The sequence below is a fragment of the Cynara cardunculus genome (assembly GCF_001531365.2).
Source record: "Cynara cardunculus var. scolymus isolate 2C chromosome LG 1, CcrdV1, whole genome shotgun sequence".
NCBI lineage: Eukaryota > Viridiplantae > Streptophyta > Magnoliopsida > Asterales > Asteraceae > Cynara > Cynara cardunculus.
This window is the reverse complement of record NC_037528.1, coordinates 15,995,570-16,015,767: the sequence shown is the minus strand read 5'-3', so window position 1 is coordinate 16,015,767 and position 20,198 is coordinate 15,995,570. Positions and strand designations below refer to the sequence as shown.

The window sequence follows — 20,198 nt, the reverse complement described above, 5'->3', positions numbered from 1 at the left end:
TATTCTTAAAATTCAAGTTTATAACTAATTAATGCATATGATACAATTTTTTTTAAATATTTATGTTTTGAACTTCATAAAATTACTAACAAACACATTCAAATCATGATAATTATTGAGGCATACTAATAGATTAAAATTTTATTTTTTAATCCCAAATATTAATGTATAACATAATTTTGAATTAAAAAATTATGCAAAAAATTGAGAATTCCATAAATAATTAACTTGACACCATTTCGATTTGTGATTTCTATATTGTTCAAACATAAATTTCGAATTTTATTTTCATCAAGATGTATTAAATTTTTCTTCGGATTTGCGATCCCAGGTAAGATTGGTCCAGGATGATAGGATCCAAAATTCTCTGAAGTATTTCTCTTACAATCGTTTTTTTTTCACGAATTTGACTTGTTTTCCTTTTCCAAAAAATAGTTTATCGAATTTGGTCCGAGATCTACATCTATGGACTGAAAGGTCCGAATGAGACACATTTATTTATGTTTTCTAGTATGAATTTTTTATCTCCAACCATTACTAGAAAACAAAGTATCAGCGACATAAAAAATCTTTCGCTGATCAGCGAGGGAATGGCCAAAAAACCAGTTCCCTCGTTGATCTCTTACTGATCAGCGAGGGAATCCCTCACTGACCAGCAAGAGATCAATGAGGGAAAGGCCAAAACCATTTCCCTCAATGTTCCCTCGCTGATCAGCGAGAGATTAGCGAGGTAATTTGTCAAAAACAATTTCCTTCGCTAATTCATCGCTGATCAGAAAGACCAGAAATCAGTTCCCTCGCTAATTTTTTTAATAACTACAAATTTAATTAATTATTAATTTTTAATTATTGATTATTAAATTGTTAATTATTTATTATTTATTAGAATATTACAAAATTAATTAATAAAACCAAATAACGTTAATGATTGTGCTATATTTTTTTCCCGGAGAACTAATTAAATATTTGTGTCCCAAATTTCAATAACTTACAGTAAAATTTTAAATTGTGCAACATCCAATGATTAAACAAATGGTATTGGGCTGATTGGGCCGCATCGACCCTCACAATTTAGGCAACGGCCGACCTTTAGCGAAACCCTAAAAGCACGACCGTTAGATTTGAAATCATGGTATTCCATTATAGCCGTTGTAACAGAACTTCTCAAGAAGCCTATAAAAATATATGTGTGTTCGTTCAAATCTCAAAACTTGATAAGTGTTGTGACAAGAACAATGAGGTCTTCTCACATTCTTCCGTCGACATGACAATATCAATATCATATCAAACTATCTATATTGCTCCGATCATTGTTCATGCCAATATTTTACTGTTTCCTTTCCGAAACAGTATCTTCCCCTTCCTCCTTGCCTCCCAAATCCTCTTTCTTTTTATCCTTCCCCCTTCGCATCCTCAGGATCGTCTTCTTCTCCTCCTTCCAAATCATCTATGTCGTCCAAATCGTCGTCTTCATCGATGTCGAAAAGATCGTCATCTTCATCCGTCGTTGTCGCATACCCTTCGGGAACCGAAGCAGGATCGTCATCTTCACCACATATTTACTTATTTCTAAATTTGATAATTTTTTACAATTTATTCAAAATTTGCGAATCATATAAATCATTAGTTCGAATCTATATTTATTGCGTATTTTTTCTATTTCACAATACGATGGATTTTTTTATAAAAAATTATTCATATGATCCCAGTGTTTTGGGCCTACGTATTGGATTTGGAATTTTTGGTAACGAATCCCGATTAGCATCGTGCACATTGTGAAATCCAACAAAACCCTAGAAAATCCTCTATAAAGGATCCTTTGTCATAGGCTAAACCATCACCGTCTACTGACACAGCTGCTACTGCTACTGCTACTGTGTCTGAATATTCATTTTCCAAAACACAAAGAATCTCTGCAAAGTAAATCAATGGCCGACAGAACTCAAAACATAATCAGGAGGCTTCAAACTTTGGCTCCAGCTGCGGAATTTTCTGACAGCGATGACGACGATGAGGAGATTCCTAGGGAAGAATTTGGGCCACTTAATAAGCGGCCGCGGTTCATCGAATCGGCGGCGCATTCGCCACCCCAACTCCAAGTGCGACCGCAGAGCCCGATTCAACAGTCGCAGACGGTTACGGGATCGAACACGTACATAGAAGAGGTACCTGCTTCGAGTTCCGAWGGGTATGAGACCACGACGGATGAAGATGACGATCTTTTCGACATCGAGGAAGACGACGATCTGGACGACATAGACGATCTGGATGAAGGTGAAGAAGAAGATCCTGACGACGTGGAGGAGGAAGGAGGAGAAGAAGTGAATACGGGAGGCGAGGAGGAGGGGGACGATAGTGTTGCGGAAGGCGAACATCAGCAGCAGCATGTGACGGAGCCTCCTACTTCGGTAGCATCGCTGACAGGACGAGAAGCAAATGCCGGTGATGCACGTAACGCTKTTGCAGCGGCGTTAGATGCTGCAACTACGGTGATGCTAACCGATAAGACCTTGCTGGATTGCCCAGGCTGCCTCAAACCTTTGCGTGCCCCGATCTACCAGGTAACCTCGATTGCTAATCTATATGTTGTTTTGAATTCAGTTCTTGAATTACTGCTGTTGGCTTCTATTTGATGTTTTGCACACACATATATTTATATACACACATCAGATCACACATATATTGCACCAGTGAAACCCTAAATTTCATATTATAATATTTATTTACATATTTTTCAGTATTTAAAGTTTTCATGTTTACAACAAAATTAAGGGTTTTATTCATGTATTCTTTTAATTGTTTTGTTGTATTATCATATTCTAGTTTTTAAATTTATGTTGTATTATAAATTAGATTTTTATTAAATGTTTAATTTTAATAAATTTAGTTTTTATATATTCAAGTTATCTAAAAATCTAATTACCTGTTAATAAATTCAAACATAATAATATATTTAACTAATACATACTAGTGATATATATATATATATATAGATATAGATATAGATATAGATATATAGGGAAGTTGAAATGAAAAAAAAATCATAGTGAGAAGGTATATGTATAAGAAAGAAAGTTTTATGTGTAAATAATTGAAAAAATACATTTAAAATTACATATGTAAATAATTGAACATGATTGGTTAAACTAGTTTCAGATTCTTCAAAATGGTTAAAAATATCCTCCAATCGAAATAAATATAAAAACAGTTAATTGACATTGTTGTTGTTCATCTCCTAATACCCATGCTTAGTTAAAATATTAATAAAATAATTTAATTTAAAATTAATCATTAACTGTCATAAAAGTAATAATTATGTGGCTTAATTTGTAATGTTAATAAATATATGTATTAGTGAGAATGTATATGATTAGAAATAAAATAAAAATATATATACTTGAAATATTTTGTTTGTTTATTGAGAATAGTACTTTCATAAAAAATCACACAAATTCATTACATAAAACGGTACTGATGATTAAAGATGGTTTTCATTGTATCGGAATTAGCTGACAGTATGTTGAAAAGAATAAGTTGATAAAGCATCTTCGAAATCAAAGAATGTCATTTTATAGGAAAATCTCGTGTTTTTTACTAGGTAGTTCTAAATGAACCATCTACATAATATTTAAACGTATTTCTTACTAAGGGGTCGTTTACCCAATTGCTTACCCGATAAATGCTTACCAATAGGAGTCAACACTATGATTGATTTTGATGCGTAAGATTTTAGTATATCAAAACATATCGAATGCAACAATTTAGTGGGTAAGCGCTTATCTGGGTAAGAGTCGTCATCCTCACTTACCGGGTAAGACTCTCCATCATTCTCATCGGTCTTACTCGGTAACATTTTTTACCCTTATCATGTTTATCCGATGAGGAAATTTGTCCGATAAGTATTTACCAAGAATATATATGCACTTCTTACTTTGTTTTAGTGTGTAATGATATTTCAAATTTTAAGATTTTTACTTGTTACTTATATGATATTATAATTTAGATTTACATTAACTGTTAAGTTTTAATAAATTTAATTTTATATATACATCTTATTTATAAGACTATACATTGTAATAAGATAATATAGTTTGAAAATAATAAGAACTAATAATTTAGTTTGGTTATTAATTTATTGTAAAATAAAAATTATAYGGGTTTAATTAATTTGTGATGTTAATTGATGAATGTGTTATTGAAAATGTATATAATTAAAAATAAAATAAAAGTATACTTAGAATATTTTACTTGTTATTGAGATGTATGGTGTCATCGATTRAAAAGAAACTGATATGAAGTAAAGATTTGTGTTACTAGTTCTCATGATCATACACATTTTCTTCTTTTATGCTACTGCAGTGTGAAAATGGACACGTCTCATGTTCCACCTGTTGCGACAATGCGAATGGTATGTGTCTTTCGTGCACCTCACCAGTCGACTTCACTCGTAACCTAGCCATGGAGAAGCTAACTGAATCAATCCTAGCATACTGCAAATACAGGATATTTGGTTGCACCGAGATCATGATTTACCACAAACTTGTTGAGCATGAACAAGTCTGCCCCCAAATCACATGTTTATGCCCTCATCCCTCATGCTCATTTGTTGGATTTGCGGAAGACCTTTACGACCATTTCAACATATGTCATCCATCTTCTGCTACTCCTTTTACTTTTGACACTGCCTTTGCTATTACCTGTGAAAACAACCAGAAACATGTGTTTCTTCAAGAACGCAATGAACAGGTCATCTTCATTCTAAACCATGACCTTGGAGAAAACAATAGAACCTTCTATGTAGATTGCATTGGGCCGGCCAAATTCAACAGAGTGTTTGTCTACCAGCTAACCGCAAAACATTTGGAGACATATTTATCTTTACAGACTGTGCCGGAAGTCTATGTGAAATGGGAACAACATGCACCCAACAAGAAGTATCTAACTATTCCGGCAGACTTTCTGGATGGAAACATTGATCAATTCGTCATAAATATATGTATTAAGAAAGCTCATCCGTTTGAGTGAAGCAGTAATTGTTGTTGTATCTCTTGGATATTGCCAGCCATTTCTTTTAGTTTCGCCTAAAGACTGTTAAGTTTCTATGTTTTTTTTTGTCATTTTCCAAAGTAGTAAGAATCAATTCTGTAGCAAGTTGTGCATATTGATATGTACCATCTGTAATAAGAATGGTTTGTTGCTCTAAATTTTGCACTTCTAGTTATGAAAATAGGCGGTTAAATTAAAGGTATGTGTGTTAAGTTAAATGTTGAGATATTTGGAGTTTAATCTTATACATTTGAGTCACATAGTCACCGACTAAGCTTTGGGACCAAATTTTGTTTACCAACTCTAGTGCTAGTGTGAGAACATGTTCAACATACAAAGTAAGTATTATTTACTTACTTTACTGTTTACTCTACAAACGAAGTAAGTATTATTTACTTACCAGTCCATTTTTTGGTATTGGAACTTCCTCAACATGTCAGACAAAGTAAGTTCAAAAGTATTATTTTATTAGTGTTATATTTTCTTTATTGTTCACTCTACATACAAAAGGATGAGTTGAAATTACAAATGTCTACATTATATCAAACGACTGATATGAAAAATACAAAGGTGCATGGATCAACAAATCAGAAGAACACACATGTTGAATGTATATTGTTACATTAAATGTATGGAGTGCTATAAAAGGTGATTTTTAGATCATATGTAACTTTCCTCTATGAAGAGTTTATATGTGCAACTTCTTGTAAATCGGCGTCTTAATCTCTAAAAACCATCTTACTTCTTCATATTTGAAAGAATATTTCTCTATGAGCAAATTGGTCAACCAATTAGATTGTTCATGATCATGTCTTACCTTTTTTAGTATCTTTGTTGATGCATTTTTTGTATCAAATTGTATATTGTGGCGGTGTGTTTTGATATAAGGATATCATTGTGTTTTAAGTTATCAACAAGTAATTAGTTTTTCAAACAATAAATACATAAAAAGTTAAGTTTATTAAAATTTAACAATTAATATAAATCTGATTTAATAATATAATAACAGGTAAAAAAACTAAAAGTTGAAACTGAAATACGTCATTGACGTCCCCAACGGTGATCTTCTTCAACCACCTGCAACCCGCCTACCAACGATGAACTCAAAATTAAAACTAAACAATCGATGAACTTAAACCGAGCCGAAATGAAAAAACTCAAAATCACAATCAAGGAGCATATATAGATCTCGTTTTTTTAACATACCAATAAAAAGGGTTGTATATATCCTCACCCTGAAAAATCTAAGGTTAATAAAGCTAGAGCATAAGACCCCATCCTTGATGGAAATGAAATTATGAGAATCCTAGGCATAGTTTTTTTTAGAATTAGGGACCTAGTTCGTAATGTTCATGAAATCATAGGGATGAAATTTGTAATTTAAGCTAAATAAGAATCAATTAATTTGAGATTTTTAAACAATCCGGGGTACAAGTGAAAAATAAGATAAAAAGAGGGTAAGAAATGGCAAAAGTGCAAAGAGAAAAGTTACACAAGTTAAAAAAAAGACGGTGGGCCGTTGCAAATGCACCCGATCGGAAGCAGAAGCTCCTCAAACTCTGTTGCCGTCGGACAGCAATCAAATTCTCCCTACCCTTCTCCTGATCATCGGAAAATTCACTGACGATTAGCTACAAAATTCGATCAGTATCCCTAACCCTAGAAAAATTAGAATGATTTGAAGTTGCCCCCTTTTCACAACCCTATCTAATTTATACTCTTATATATATATTATATATATATATGTACATGGCTGCTGATAGCTCTCCTGATTTCGACAGAACTGACATCTCGCCAATGGTATCATTTTCTGTTTTCAGTTTTTCTATAACTTGTCGTTCTCATTGGCGTTTTTCTGTTTTGCTTGATGCAAATTTTTTGATCGAATTATGACGATGGCACAGTTTATGTGGTTGATTATTGGATTTAAATGTGAAATTATTGTTCTTTCAAAGACGAATTTGGTATGTCTGCCTGATTTAATTGGAGTTTGTAGTGGATTCTTTTGATTCTGACAGCGAATGCATATTTAACGATATATTACAACCTAGGTTGAAGGGGGTGCCAAGCAGAAATTCTCGACGTATTGCGGTAGTTAACTGGGCATATACTGATTATTGTGATTATTCATGCTTAATGAATTGCAGTTAGTGATTCTGAGTAACCTATGAACTTTTGCTGAAAGAAAAGTTACTTCTCATCAGCTGTTCATCAGAAATATGAATTGAGAAACCGGAATTCTTGGATTGTATTATTCTCCCCCGGCTAAGTGTCCTTTGGACCCTTCGCCCGCCTGCACCTTGAAGGGAATTTCCAAAACTTGCAATTGCTGTTGAATCCCTTGACTGGCAGTAGGAGGATTTATAAAATATAGTCATCTTCTGTCTGATTGTATTATGGAATGAATATTGTATAGCTTAAAAGCTGACTTAGAATGCATTCTTTCCAGTTTTTAAACTAAAATTTGTCCCAGCATCATAATGCATTGAACATTTTCCCGAATATGTACTTTTAACTCTTCATGCCACTGTGATATTGATCCTCTTTTTTGGGGGAGGGTTTAAACATATTGCTCATTGTTTCTTAAGCAATTTAACTATCTGGTGGGGTTTAAATCTTTACTGTTATGAAGCTGTTTTTTTATGATTTAGGTGCCAAGTGATGACGATTCCATGGTGAGCAAGAGAAAAGAAGTGGCAAGTAATGAGCTTGAATGGAGTAGGAGAAAGAAGAAGAAGAAACAAGGTGGTACTCCCCGTCCTGCTTGCTCTTGGGTGCATTTTAGGTATGGAAAGCTTATTATATACTTGGTAGCTATGTCTTTTAGTATGGGATATTGACATGCTCAAGTATGAATAATAATCTAGCCGCGAGTTCATAAAGGAGTACAGTGCTTCCCATCCTGAATCCTCTGGTCTGAAAGTGGTAAGCATTATGGTCTTGATTCAATTATAGCACGCCTAATTTGGTCAAAGGAAACATCGTCTAAAGAATGTTAACAGGAGTTGATATTATCATCTTTTAGGCGACGAAAGCAGCCTCGGCTGCTTGGAAAGTGATGAGCCTTGAAGAGAAAGAAAAATACACCAAGCGCGCTCGTGAAGTATGGGATGACTACTTGAGTTCCGCTCCTGCCCGTGAACCAAAACCACGAAAACAGGTCACAAATTTCTTTTTAGATATATCTGTTAGTTTAATTTTTTCTAACCTACTAATCTTACATGCTTCATGATGCAGGCCAACCTCGTCACGAGGTGCTCTCCTGGTCGTTTAGTGAATGTGATGAAACGATTTACACCTGACCAGAAGGAAGCCGTGAAGAGCATGGGATTTGGTAGCCTCCTTGATCTTAAATGTAGAACTCTGCGCCGTAGTCTGTGCCTTTGGTTACTAGAGAGGTTTAACACCATTAGGCGTAGCTTAGAGATTTGTGGTAAACGCATTCCCTTGTCTCCCCGTGATGTGGAACTTGTTATGGGCTTGCCATCTAGTGGGAAGGATATTGTAAATTCAGGGCCTGATGACTTGGTAGCGGATTTGCGTCGAAAGTACAATGCATCAAATCGGGGAATTTCTGTGCGTTTCTTGGAGGAGAGGTTGGGAGAACCAGAAGCAGGAGATGACTTTAAAAGAGCATTTCTCCTCTATGTGTTGGGCACTCTTTTATGCCCTACAGCAAGGCTAGACGTTAGCCCTTCGTTTCTCCACTTTTTGACAGATATGGATTCCATCCATGAGTACAACTGGGCAAAATTCTTGCTTGACAAGCTAGTTAGGGAGGTAGCTCGCTTTCGCCAAGGAAAACAACGAGCAGTTGGTGGTTGTCTTTTGTTTCTCCAGGTGAACTAGATCTTCAAGTTTATGTACATTGTTATAGGCTTTATTGATGATCCAAGATTCAACCTTTTGTTTTATTAACATTAACAGCTCTTTTACTATGAGAGTGTTGCCATTGGGGGACCTTGTGAGCTTGGTCCTGTTGTTATTCCATGCTTATCCTTGTGGACAGAGGAAAATATTTCCGAGAGAGAGAAACAAGAGAAAGAGCTCGGTGGTTATGGATCTGGAGAGGTAAGCTGTATGTTTGAGAATGTAAATTATTACTTCCACATTGAGAATATATATATTTATAATCGTTTATGCAGGCTTTATTGATTTATGCTGTTTTGCAGGTGATTTGCAAGGAGAGGGGTCTTGGGTTGAGTTTGTTAGTTGAGAAGGCTCATGTTGATGTGCTCCCATTGAGAGAGGTTGCTGTTAGAGCTGATCGTAGCATTCTGGCTCCACAGGAAGAAAACCTGGTAACTATATTGTCTTCGTTATTTTTTGAGCAAATCACTAGTTCTTTTTTCCTTCCAACTCTATAGACTATGAAAGGTTTGTCAAACCGAAATGAAAACCTAAATGGTGTGACGGAAATAGACCAACCAAGTGGTATGATGCAACATCAAGAACGAGAGAGATCATCTACTCGAGTCAACTGATTCATTTTTACACATCACTACAGAGAAAAGATGTACATCATACATGGATCTATACACCTTCAGAGTAATATCTTAGGAAGCTACGAACAACTAACTAGAAGGCAAAGAACAACTAACTAGAAGGCAGAGTAATACCTTCAGAGTAATATCNCTAATAATTTAGTTTGGTTATTAATTTATCGTAAAATAAAAATTATATGGGTTTAATTAATTTGTGATGTTAATTGATGAATGTGTTATTGAAAACGTTTATAATTAGAAATAAAACAAAAGTATACGTATGGTGTCATCGATTGAAAAGAAACTGATATGAAGTAAAGATTTGTGTTACTAGTTCTCATATCATACACATTTTTTTCTTTTATGCTACTGTAGTGTGAAAATGGGCACGTCTCATGTTCCACCTGTTGCGACAATGCGAATGGTGTGTGTCTTTCGTGCACCTCACCAGTCGACTTCACTCGTAACCTAGCCATGGAGAAGCTAACCGAATCAATCCTAGCATACTGCAAATACAGGATCTTTGGCTGCACTCAGATCATGATTTACCACAAACTTGTTGAGCACGAACAAGTCTGCCCCCAAATCACATGTTTATGCCCTCATCCCTCATGCTCATTTGTTGGATTTGCGGAAGACCTTTACGTCCATTTCAACATATGCCATCCATCTTTTGCTACTCCTTTTACTTTTGACACTGCCTTTGCTCTTACCTGTGAAAACAACCAGAAACATGTGTTTCTTCAAGAACGCAGTGAACAGGTCATCTTCATTCTAAACCATGACCGTGGAGAAAATAATAGAACCTTCTATGTAGATTGCATTGGGCCTGCCAAATTCAAGAGAGTGTTTGTCTACCAACTGACCGCAAAACATTTGGAGACATATTTATCTTTACAGGCTGTGCCGGAGGTCTATGTAAAATGGGAGCAACATGCACCTAGCAAGAAGTATCTAACTGTTCCGGCAGACTTTCTGGATGGAAACATTGATCAATTCGTCATAAATATATGTATTAAGAAAGCTTATCCGGTTGAGTGAAGCAGTAATTGTTGTTGTATCTCTTGGATATTGTCAGTCATTTCTTTTGTTGTATCTCTTAAGAAACAAAGTATCGGATTTTGCCAACCTTCTTGATTGCAAATGTTAGTTCAAATACCCTCTTTGCCCTTTTAACTTTCTCATTGTAAGTAAAACTAGTATTTGACATCGATGACAATAAAATTTTTAAAAATTTATTGAAGTTAGCTAAATGAGTCGATGATTACATTTTTATATTAAACTAATAAGAATCAATATTACATTTGATATATGAATCTAACTTATCATTATTTGTTGTTCTTTTAATATATATATATATATATATATAATAAGTCTTATATATCATTCTTTTATTATATCAAATTTTGTAATTGGTTCAAAATCATAAAAAAAAATGAAAATATTGATTATAATCATGAGGTGTATTAAAAGAATTATTTTATCATAATACATATCAATTTATCTTCTACATATATTCTCATAAAATACTTATATTCATCAAGCAAACATTGTGTTGTTACTCACATTGACATAATTGTTGAATATTTTTGCAATTTGTTTATATTAGTTCATGATATACTCATTTGTAGCATTAGTCAAAAACCTCATTGAAATCCTTTTTTTCCTACATGCGATTGCATAAAGTGACAATAATAGCTAGTATTATGATCATTCTAGATATATAAGAGTCTGATTGATTTGTTATTTTTTTCATTTGACTTGTTTAAGTTTTTTAGATTTGTTTTAAACAGTTCATAGTTTAGTTTCTGTATTAAAAAAAAAAAATCCTAAAAATGGTTTTATTAAAATTATGTAAAATAAAATATATTGATTATATTGATTCCAATGTTAATTATATGTAGAGTTTGATTTTAGCTTAAATAAAAAATTTTATTTAAACACACACACACACACACACACACATATATATATATATATATATATATATATTATATTCAAGTATCATGTAAATAAAATGATTAGTAAAATTTAAAATTTAGGAAAAATATAAAATATGAAAATAAAAAAGAACTCTAAAATTCCAACAAAGGTCCAAAAAGAATATAAGATTAATCTTCTTGTATTAATCTAGAAGAAAAAGAACAATTAAAAAAGAAAATATTGAAGTTTGTTGAGGTTATATCATATATTTTTTATACATATATTCAAAATTCAATTATCGAACCGTTGTAGTCACCAAAACTCTATAACTGCTGTCAAAAAACAAATCCTCAATCCCATTCAAAAAATTTAAGAAAAATATAGAAGAAAAAAATAATAATAAATAAACTCTAAAATCCCAACAAAAGTCAAGAATAATACTTAATTTAGTATTATCATAGTAAACCTGAAAAATGATATTGAATAATAAAGTTTATAAATGAAAGAACAAATCAATTGATGAACAGAGAAAATAAAAGATTACCTGAAAAAATAAATTGTTGAAGAAAAAGGGTTTGAAAATGAATAATACATCAAGTGATAGGAAGGAAAAATAAAACCTAAATTTTAGTATTATGGTAGTAAACCTGAATTTTTCATCTATATATTTAAAACATTAAATTTATTAGGATAATGTTGTTTTGATAATTTTAAAAAGTTTAACCTTCAAACTTTCATTTTCATTCTTGGATAAAACGACCTTATTCTGATGAATTTCATATTTTAAATATAGGGATGGAAAAGTCTTTTACATATACCAAATATTTTAAAAAATCAAAAATCTAAGAAAAAAAATGGGTTTCTAATGTTTAAATGATAACATCTCATTATGTTTGGTTTCTTCTTTAAGAATTAAAAATATTAGAAAATAATTTTCAAGCTCAATGCTAAAGAAGAAAAAAATCACAATAGACCGATCAACATCAACAAAACCCCATATCATATTTGTTTTATTGAATGATGTCTCAAATCAATAAAAAAAAATCATATCCACAAAAACTGAATAAAGAAGAAGAATTGAGAGATTAAGATAGATTATTATGCTAAACAATGTTACCTTATTTCATCGAAGATTAATGTCACTTTATCCACAGACAAAAAAAAAATTCATATGCCTATATAATTCCAACTTTAGTGTGAATTCTCCAACTAAAAGACGAAATACTATACTTACATAAGCAAAAACTCATAACATGATTTGTCTTATTGAATGATGTCTCAAATCAACAAAAACGTAAATCGCCTCCACAAAATTATAACTGAATAGTGAAGAAGAATTGAGAGATTAATAAAAAGTCATATGCTTGCATAATTCCAATTTTAGTATGAATGTCTCCAATTAAAAGACGAAAATAATATACTTACATTAACAAAAACTCATATCATATTTCTCTTCTTGAATGACGCCTCAAATAAACAAAAATGCAAATCACCACAAAAAACACTGAATAGAGGGGAAAAATTGAGAGGTTAAGAGTGATATTATGCTTAAACAATGTAAAACTATTTTTCAATGATTCATATGTCACTTTATCCACACAAAAAGAAATCCATATGCCTACATAATTTCAACTATAATGTGAATGTCTCCGACTAAAAAAAAACTATACTTACATAAACAAAAACTCATATCATGATTTGTCTTATTGAATGACACCTTAAATAAACAAAAATGCAAATAGCATCCACAAATTTATAACTGAATAGAGAGAAAAAATTGAGAGATTAATAGAGAGATTATCATAGAGGTGTACCAAAAAATTATACATGAAAAGAGAGGAAAAATTGATATATTAATAGAGAGATTATTATAGAGGTGTACCATAAAGAGAAGATGAAAATTTGTAACCAAATAGAGAGAAATAATGAGAGTTAAAAGAGTAATTATTAGAGGAAACATGAATATGTTGAAACAACCTAATTAAATGATCTTTGAATGTGAATATTAAAAATCAAAAACAAATATTGAGGTAGGAAAAGTTTGAAAAAAGGAGAAAAAAAAATAAAACATTTTCTTGTTTTGAAAATAGGGCACATAATTACATGTGGTTTCTTCTTTAATATATATATATATATATATATATATATATATATATATAGATTGGTTAGGGTTAAAAAAGTTCAGTTTATTACAACATTCTCAAAATATTTCAAAACCCTTGATGAAAGTATCAATTGGATGGTTGAGATTGCTTTTTACGAATTTCATCATTTTATGTGGTTAATTTTCATTCGATTAGCCTTTTAATATATTATAAACATGGGTTTTCGTTTCACCACACAAATCATATAACCCATCTATATGACATTAGACCTTGCAATATAATTTTGAGACAGAGTTTGTCTTTTGTATTTTTTTTCAAACTGTAATATACGATTTGTTGTTGTTTTGAATTATACAATATATATATATATATATATATATATATAATTTTTATTTCCTAAATATAATTATTTTGACACTATCCACGTATTGAATACTAACTTATAAGTTTATGTTAACGGATCACCATTCCAACAATTTTATGTACGATAACAAAAGTGTATTTGGTCTAGCGATATGTAAAGTCTCAATCAGCCTTTCACTACTAAATAACATACTCTTTTTGGTGGACAGAACTTCCGAAAATCCGTTGGAAAACACGATTTCCGATGGATTTGTCTTCCGGAAAAAATGTCACCGGAAAATACAATTCACGATGAAGTTTCCAATGGATTGGCCGTTTCTGTCGGAATTTAATTTTAAAAAAGTTAACCAAAAATATGTAGGAAATCCGCCGAAAATTTAATGTAATTAGAGTTTATCTATATATATATATATTAAATGAAGAACCAAGAATATTGAGGTGGCATCATGAGAATTGAATATTGAGGTGTTGGTGAATTGTGGTTGAATTTGAGATATCTCACATTGATGAAGAATTAAAATTTTTGAACAATATGAAGTGCATAAGAAAGGTGGATTGGATGTCTTTGTGTCAAATATGGGGTTTGCCTCATAGGGTTATCTTTCTTTGGATGACCCTATTTGAAATTTATAACCATGGTTGGAAACCAATCAAACCAAATGGTAGAAATTATAGTGCAAATTTTATTATACTACTATATCTTTATATATATATATATATATATATATATAAGTAAAATCTTGGGGTAATGAGGTGACACCGTGCATTTGTGTCGATTCATGGAGTTTGCTTCAATGGTTATATATATATATATATATGTATATATTTATATTTTGTTTAACTTTTCGAATTATTTGAATCTATATCTATATATGTATTAAAGAAGAAATCAAAGGTAATGAGGTGGCACCTTCTAATGCTTAGATACCTTCCTATCTTTTTTCTCATTTTTTTGATTTTTTTAATTGTTGAATATGTTAAAGACTTTTTTGYCCCTGGATGAAAAATGTATAGCTCATAATTAACCCGGGTTATTTTTGTAATTTTGTATACTCAAGTTTAACCTCCAACTCTTGATTTGCTCTTTCATTTACTTTTTTTTATTTCTTAATGAAATTTGTTTTTTAAAGTTTCAATAATAAACAAAATGAAATCATATAAAATTCTTTGGTGAGGGATGAAGAAAGTGAGAGTTGAAGAAGAATTCAAAGATTTTAAAAGGTATGTAGAAATTATATTCATTAAAAAAATGTGATTTGTTATTACATGTTTCTTTTTCAATATTGTTGGATGTGTTGTTATCATAAGATATGATTGTGTTTACGATTGGATCATATAAATTGTGTTTACGATTTGATCATATAAATTCGAATAAAATTTTGATATTTTATAATCATAGGATATTATAAACTTATTTCGAATTTAAGCTTCATTAACAATAACTATTTATACACAACAACTATTTATTCATCTTCATCTCTCACATCCTCTCAAATTATATCTCTATCTTATACATTTTTAAATTTATTTTCTTTCTCTTTGGTTTTTCTTCTATTTTACTATTGATAATCTTYATAGTTTTTTTTTTCACTTCTCCCATAATTTTATGTATGTTTGTATCGTTATTTAGKTTGCATTATAGTTTTTATGCATTATGTAATGAAGATTTGAAGAAGTCTTCAAGTTCAATATCTGATTTTTTGGTTGCAATATAAGATAAAAAATTTATATTGATTTGTTTCATTATTTTGATTGCATTATAATTTTATTTATGTTTGTATCGTGATTTTTGTTTGCATTATAACTCTTATGTTTAGGTAAAGATTTAAAATGTTCAAGTTCACCATGTAATTTTTACTTATGTTGAACGTTTTTTGGTTTGCAGGTTTTCGAGTTCTTTAACGTTTATATATCAAGTCTTGAAAATTTGAACTTAGAATTTTTTATTATGATCTAAGGTAAGGATTTTATGTAAGTTTGTTTGTAATTAAAGTGTATTAGAATGTTATGTATGTTTGTATCATGATTCTGATTGGATTATATTTTTAAGTATGTTATTATCGTAAGTTTAGTCGTATTATAATTTTATGTATGTTCATGTTATGATTTTGATTGCATTATAATTTTATCTATTGGGTTATAAAGATTTGAAGTATTTAAGTTTGGTATGTGATTTTTTACATATCGTATGGTTGATCCATTCGCTATTGTGTTTTTAAAGTCAAGGTGTGTGTTGAAGATGAAAAATGGTACATGTACATCATCCTTTGAAGGAGACATATCTTTATGTGGAGTATTTTTTATTCTTAAGTTTGTGTCAGATTCCTTAATATTTCCGTCGTTATTATTACTCATTTTATTTAGTTTTACAACTTTATTAATAAACAAATCTCTCTCTCAATATATATATATGTGTGTGTGTATATATTAAAATTTCACTAACTATATTTTATTTAACTTTTTCGAATTATTTGAATATGATTTGTTGATGATTCTATTAACAATTAATATATATTTATATTGACAATCCTCATATCATTAATCAAAACACTCATACTACCGCGCAACGCGCGGTTCCCATACTAGTTACTTATTAAAATTTAATTTTTTTTATGTCCACCGAAATCACCCCGAAATCTTCCGGGAATAATTTTCTTTTTTCCCAATTATTGAGTGGCGGATTTTTGGCCGAAGTCAACGGAAGTTGACTTTTTTTAAAATCCACCGGTAATTTTCCGACGAAAATTTTCACCGGAGATAATCAGTTTTCTAGTAGTATGTTAGGAGGATTAGGATTCGTACCTCATCAAAAATAAAGAGGATATATATATTTATTTGTCGTATATATAGACATTATATATTTTTAAAAAATTCTAAGCCTACAAAATAGTAAGCCCATTAGATTTTTTGTTTTATTTATATATCAATTTATTTTACAAAAAAGTTCATACACTATAACATACATTTAAATAAATAATACACATGCATTTAGGTATTGGAAAAGTTTTCCTATTAATTAGGGGTGTTTAAATTTTCGACCAATCCGATATACCCAACCCGAGAAAACGTAAAAACACTTGACTGATAGTCGATACAAATTTTGCTCCCGAACCTATTGGGTTGGAAGCAGGTCAGACCCAAAGTATCCCGACCAAACCCGATAACCCGACCAGAACTTGTAGGCTTTCACTTTTTTATGGTTTTAGACGTTTACGGCTCTTCNAACTAGAAGGCAAAGAACAACTAACTAGAAGGCAGAGTAATACCTTCAGAGTAATATCTTAGGAAGCTACGAACAACTAACTAGAAGGCAAAGAAAAAGTGAATTGCAAACACATACACCCTGATCTTCATGACTTTGAATGATGAAAACTACCTTTTATATGAGGATGCATAACAGAATGTCTGCAAGAAATGTAATAGTCTTTACGAAGGAAAAACTAGTGTTCTTTTTGTATGTGTAAAGATCTGAATCCATGACTACGGTTGAGTAAAGCGATCATATTCAGCAATGGTCCAAGCTTTCGATTGTTGGGTGCTAACTAAAAAGGTTGTATTATTGTAACAATCAGGTCTACTGCCGAGCATCAAATGAAACTAATTTACCAATAAATTGCATTACTTGTTTTAACTGCTTCATGAACATTGTGGTTGTCTGCAGCTTCAGTTGGACATTTTCTCTAGTCTAGCTTTAATTAATTTATATCTTGATCATAGTTGTCAAAATTGTACGAACCACTTCCTATCCAACACCTTTGCATTACGGAATCAAAATATATTATATCATATGATTTTTTTAAAACCTTACCCTAAATTTCTTTCCTTGTTTCTGTGGATTTATGTGTAGAATTTTTTCGCGAAAGCTTATTTCTAGCCACACAAATAGATATGTTATCTTATTCTTTATATTTTGTAAGATCATAATTTTTCATGTTCAATATGGTACATTTTCGTTTATGCATCACCAGATTGCTTACGTTTTCGCTATATCTATGCACCCATTAATGAACTGGCTTAAGATAGCTGAGTTTAATCTAGTATTTGATTGTATAGCAGTTCTTGAGTATATGATCTCGTGTTGATGCAGGGAAGTGTGGCGATCGCTTACAAGGATGAAAGTACAATGCCAACCAAGATTGAAGGTTATGGGTTCAATAACACAATAGATTACTCAAACATGAACGACCATAATGATGTAATGACATATGGTCAAAGTACATGCCCTCTTTCGAGCTGTAACTTCACTGGTCTTTATGAACACTTGTCTGATCACTTCAGCACCAAACACTGGGACTCTGGTCGCCGGTTCCAGTACAATTGCCCGTTACCTGTTTCGTTAGGCATGGATGAAACCTTTCTTGTACTTCAAGCAGAAGAAGATGGCCTCCTTTTTCTACTCAATAAAGGGACTGAAAACATTGGTCATACCATCATGGTCACTTGTATCGGTCCAAGCTCATCTAACGAACGTTTCTTATACTATCTCATATCAGAAAGAGGAAGCAGCTCGCTAAGGTTGAAGTCGCATACGCAAAATTTACCGGGCAGGGTTGACGGGGTTCCTCTGGCGGATTTCCTTCTGGTTCCATTCGGGTATCTTAGTTCAACAGGGGAGCTGAATTTGGAGGTTTGTATATGGAACTCACCAGACTTGGTTGGAGATCGATTTTAAAGACTTTGAAGATCATGATTTTTTGTTTTCTTGGATTAGGAATTGTATGTAGTAGGATGATATTGTGTTTTTCTTGTTTTTTTATTTATCTTTTTTTAATTTTCTTTTGTTTTGATTTTATATTTGAAACAATGAGGTAGTATATGCCATATAAGTGTTGAAAATAATTAGGAAATTATCTGAATATAGTTTTTGAAGCGTTTTTTTGGTAGATGTCAGGGGTCGTATATTGTTTACCTAAACACTTACCGGGTAAGCATTTACGCTTAATTACAGGGTAAGATTTTATTCATTAAAATGCGTTTAATGCAACAATTTATCCCGGTAAGCGCTAATCATGGTAAGAGTTATCGTTCTCATTTACCGGGTAAGACTCTTGATTCTTGTCTTCGTTCTTACCGGGTAACATTTTAAGGTCACACTCCACCTAGGGCTGTCTCGAGAAGAGCTGGTCCACAGGGTTCAATTTTTTTAGTATATTGTAGTAGTTAAAAAAATTATTAAATAAAATAGACACAAATTTTTTTAATATCTAATAGGACCCAAAAGTATAGTATTATATTAAGCCTCGGAAATATATTAATTAATTAAATTGGAGAAGAATATATGTAAAAAGTTATTGTTTGTTCATTTTATAGTATTGTTTGTTAATTCTTTAAGTTTTTTTATTTAGTACCAAAGTCGAAACTACTTATACTAAAAACTTTGATATATTCTCCATCAATCATGTCCTATCGGCTCTTTTTATTATTCAATTCGCATGAATTATATTTTTGTATTAAAATTCAGTAGATGTATTGTTATTAGCTAAGAAAACGCTTACCTTTTGACAAAATATTATCAACCATATGAGACGGTCCAACTTATATCTATATTTATGATTTCAAAAGTATCCTTGTTTTTCAATATATTATTGACTATTTATTACATAATATTGGATGCATTAATCTTAAGTACTTTCTTATCTATAAAACAAGAATAAGCTTTCAAACCATAACCAATATGGGATTTTCATTCTAAGATTGATGGTTCGGAAAATATTGTTTTAACCCTAAAATTTTAGAACGGTAATAAAAAATATTAACATGAGATGAGAGGGAAACCCAATCGATTTATATTAATTTACATAGAGTGTTACTTTGAATAGTCAACATTGTGGTCCCAAATAATGTCAATTTATATATTAAAAGTATATCATATGTTGATTTTTACGGTGGAACAGATTGACGAAGCTAAGTAAAAACGATACGATAGATAACATTAATTTAGAAATAATTATCGATTGATTTTGTGTCCAGTAATACTCGGGAAAACGATTTTATATGAAGTATCAGTATTTCTTGAATTCAATGTTGTTTCTAATGATAAAACAATGTATTGAAGTTTTTTTCATACTTATCGAAAACCCTTTTTTACATCTTGACTACGGCCTATAAAATATTAGGAACATGACTCAACCTTTTATTAGAGATAGAGATGGTCAAATCGGCCCGGCCCGGGACCACCTGTTTCAACCTCAAAACCAGTCTGTCCCGGGAAAAACATAACAAAACTACTTATTAATAACGGGTTTAGATGGTCTGGTTCTTATGCATCTCTAGTCCA

General features: G+C 31.5%; 2 protein-coding genes across 2 annotated transcripts; both read left to right on the top strand.

Moving 5' to 3' along the window:
- Positions 1-1,928: 1,928 nt before the first annotated feature.
- LOC112517651 (putative E3 ubiquitin-protein ligase SINA-like 6) lies at positions 1,929-5,025 on the top strand. The gene is made up of 2 exons (XM_025125057.1): positions 1,929-2,561; positions 4,360-5,025. Exons 1-2 carry the CDS (start codon positions 1,929-1,931, stop codon positions 5,023-5,025), a joined length of 1,299 nt encoding a protein of 432 aa, XP_024980825.1.
- Positions 5,026-6,604: 1,579 nt separating this feature from the next.
- On the top strand, positions 6,605-18,786 carry LOC112529273. The gene is made up of 8 exons (XM_025140474.1): positions 6,605-6,846; positions 7,698-7,831; positions 7,914-7,971; positions 8,072-8,206; positions 8,284-8,886; positions 8,974-9,117; positions 9,219-9,347; positions 18,009-18,786. Exons 1-8 carry the CDS (start codon positions 6,790-6,792, stop codon positions 18,591-18,593), a joined length of 1,845 nt encoding a protein of 614 aa, XP_024996242.1. The 5' UTR covers positions 6,605-6,789; the 3' UTR covers positions 18,594-18,786.
- The last annotated feature ends 1,412 nt before the right edge of the window (positions 18,787-20,198 follow it).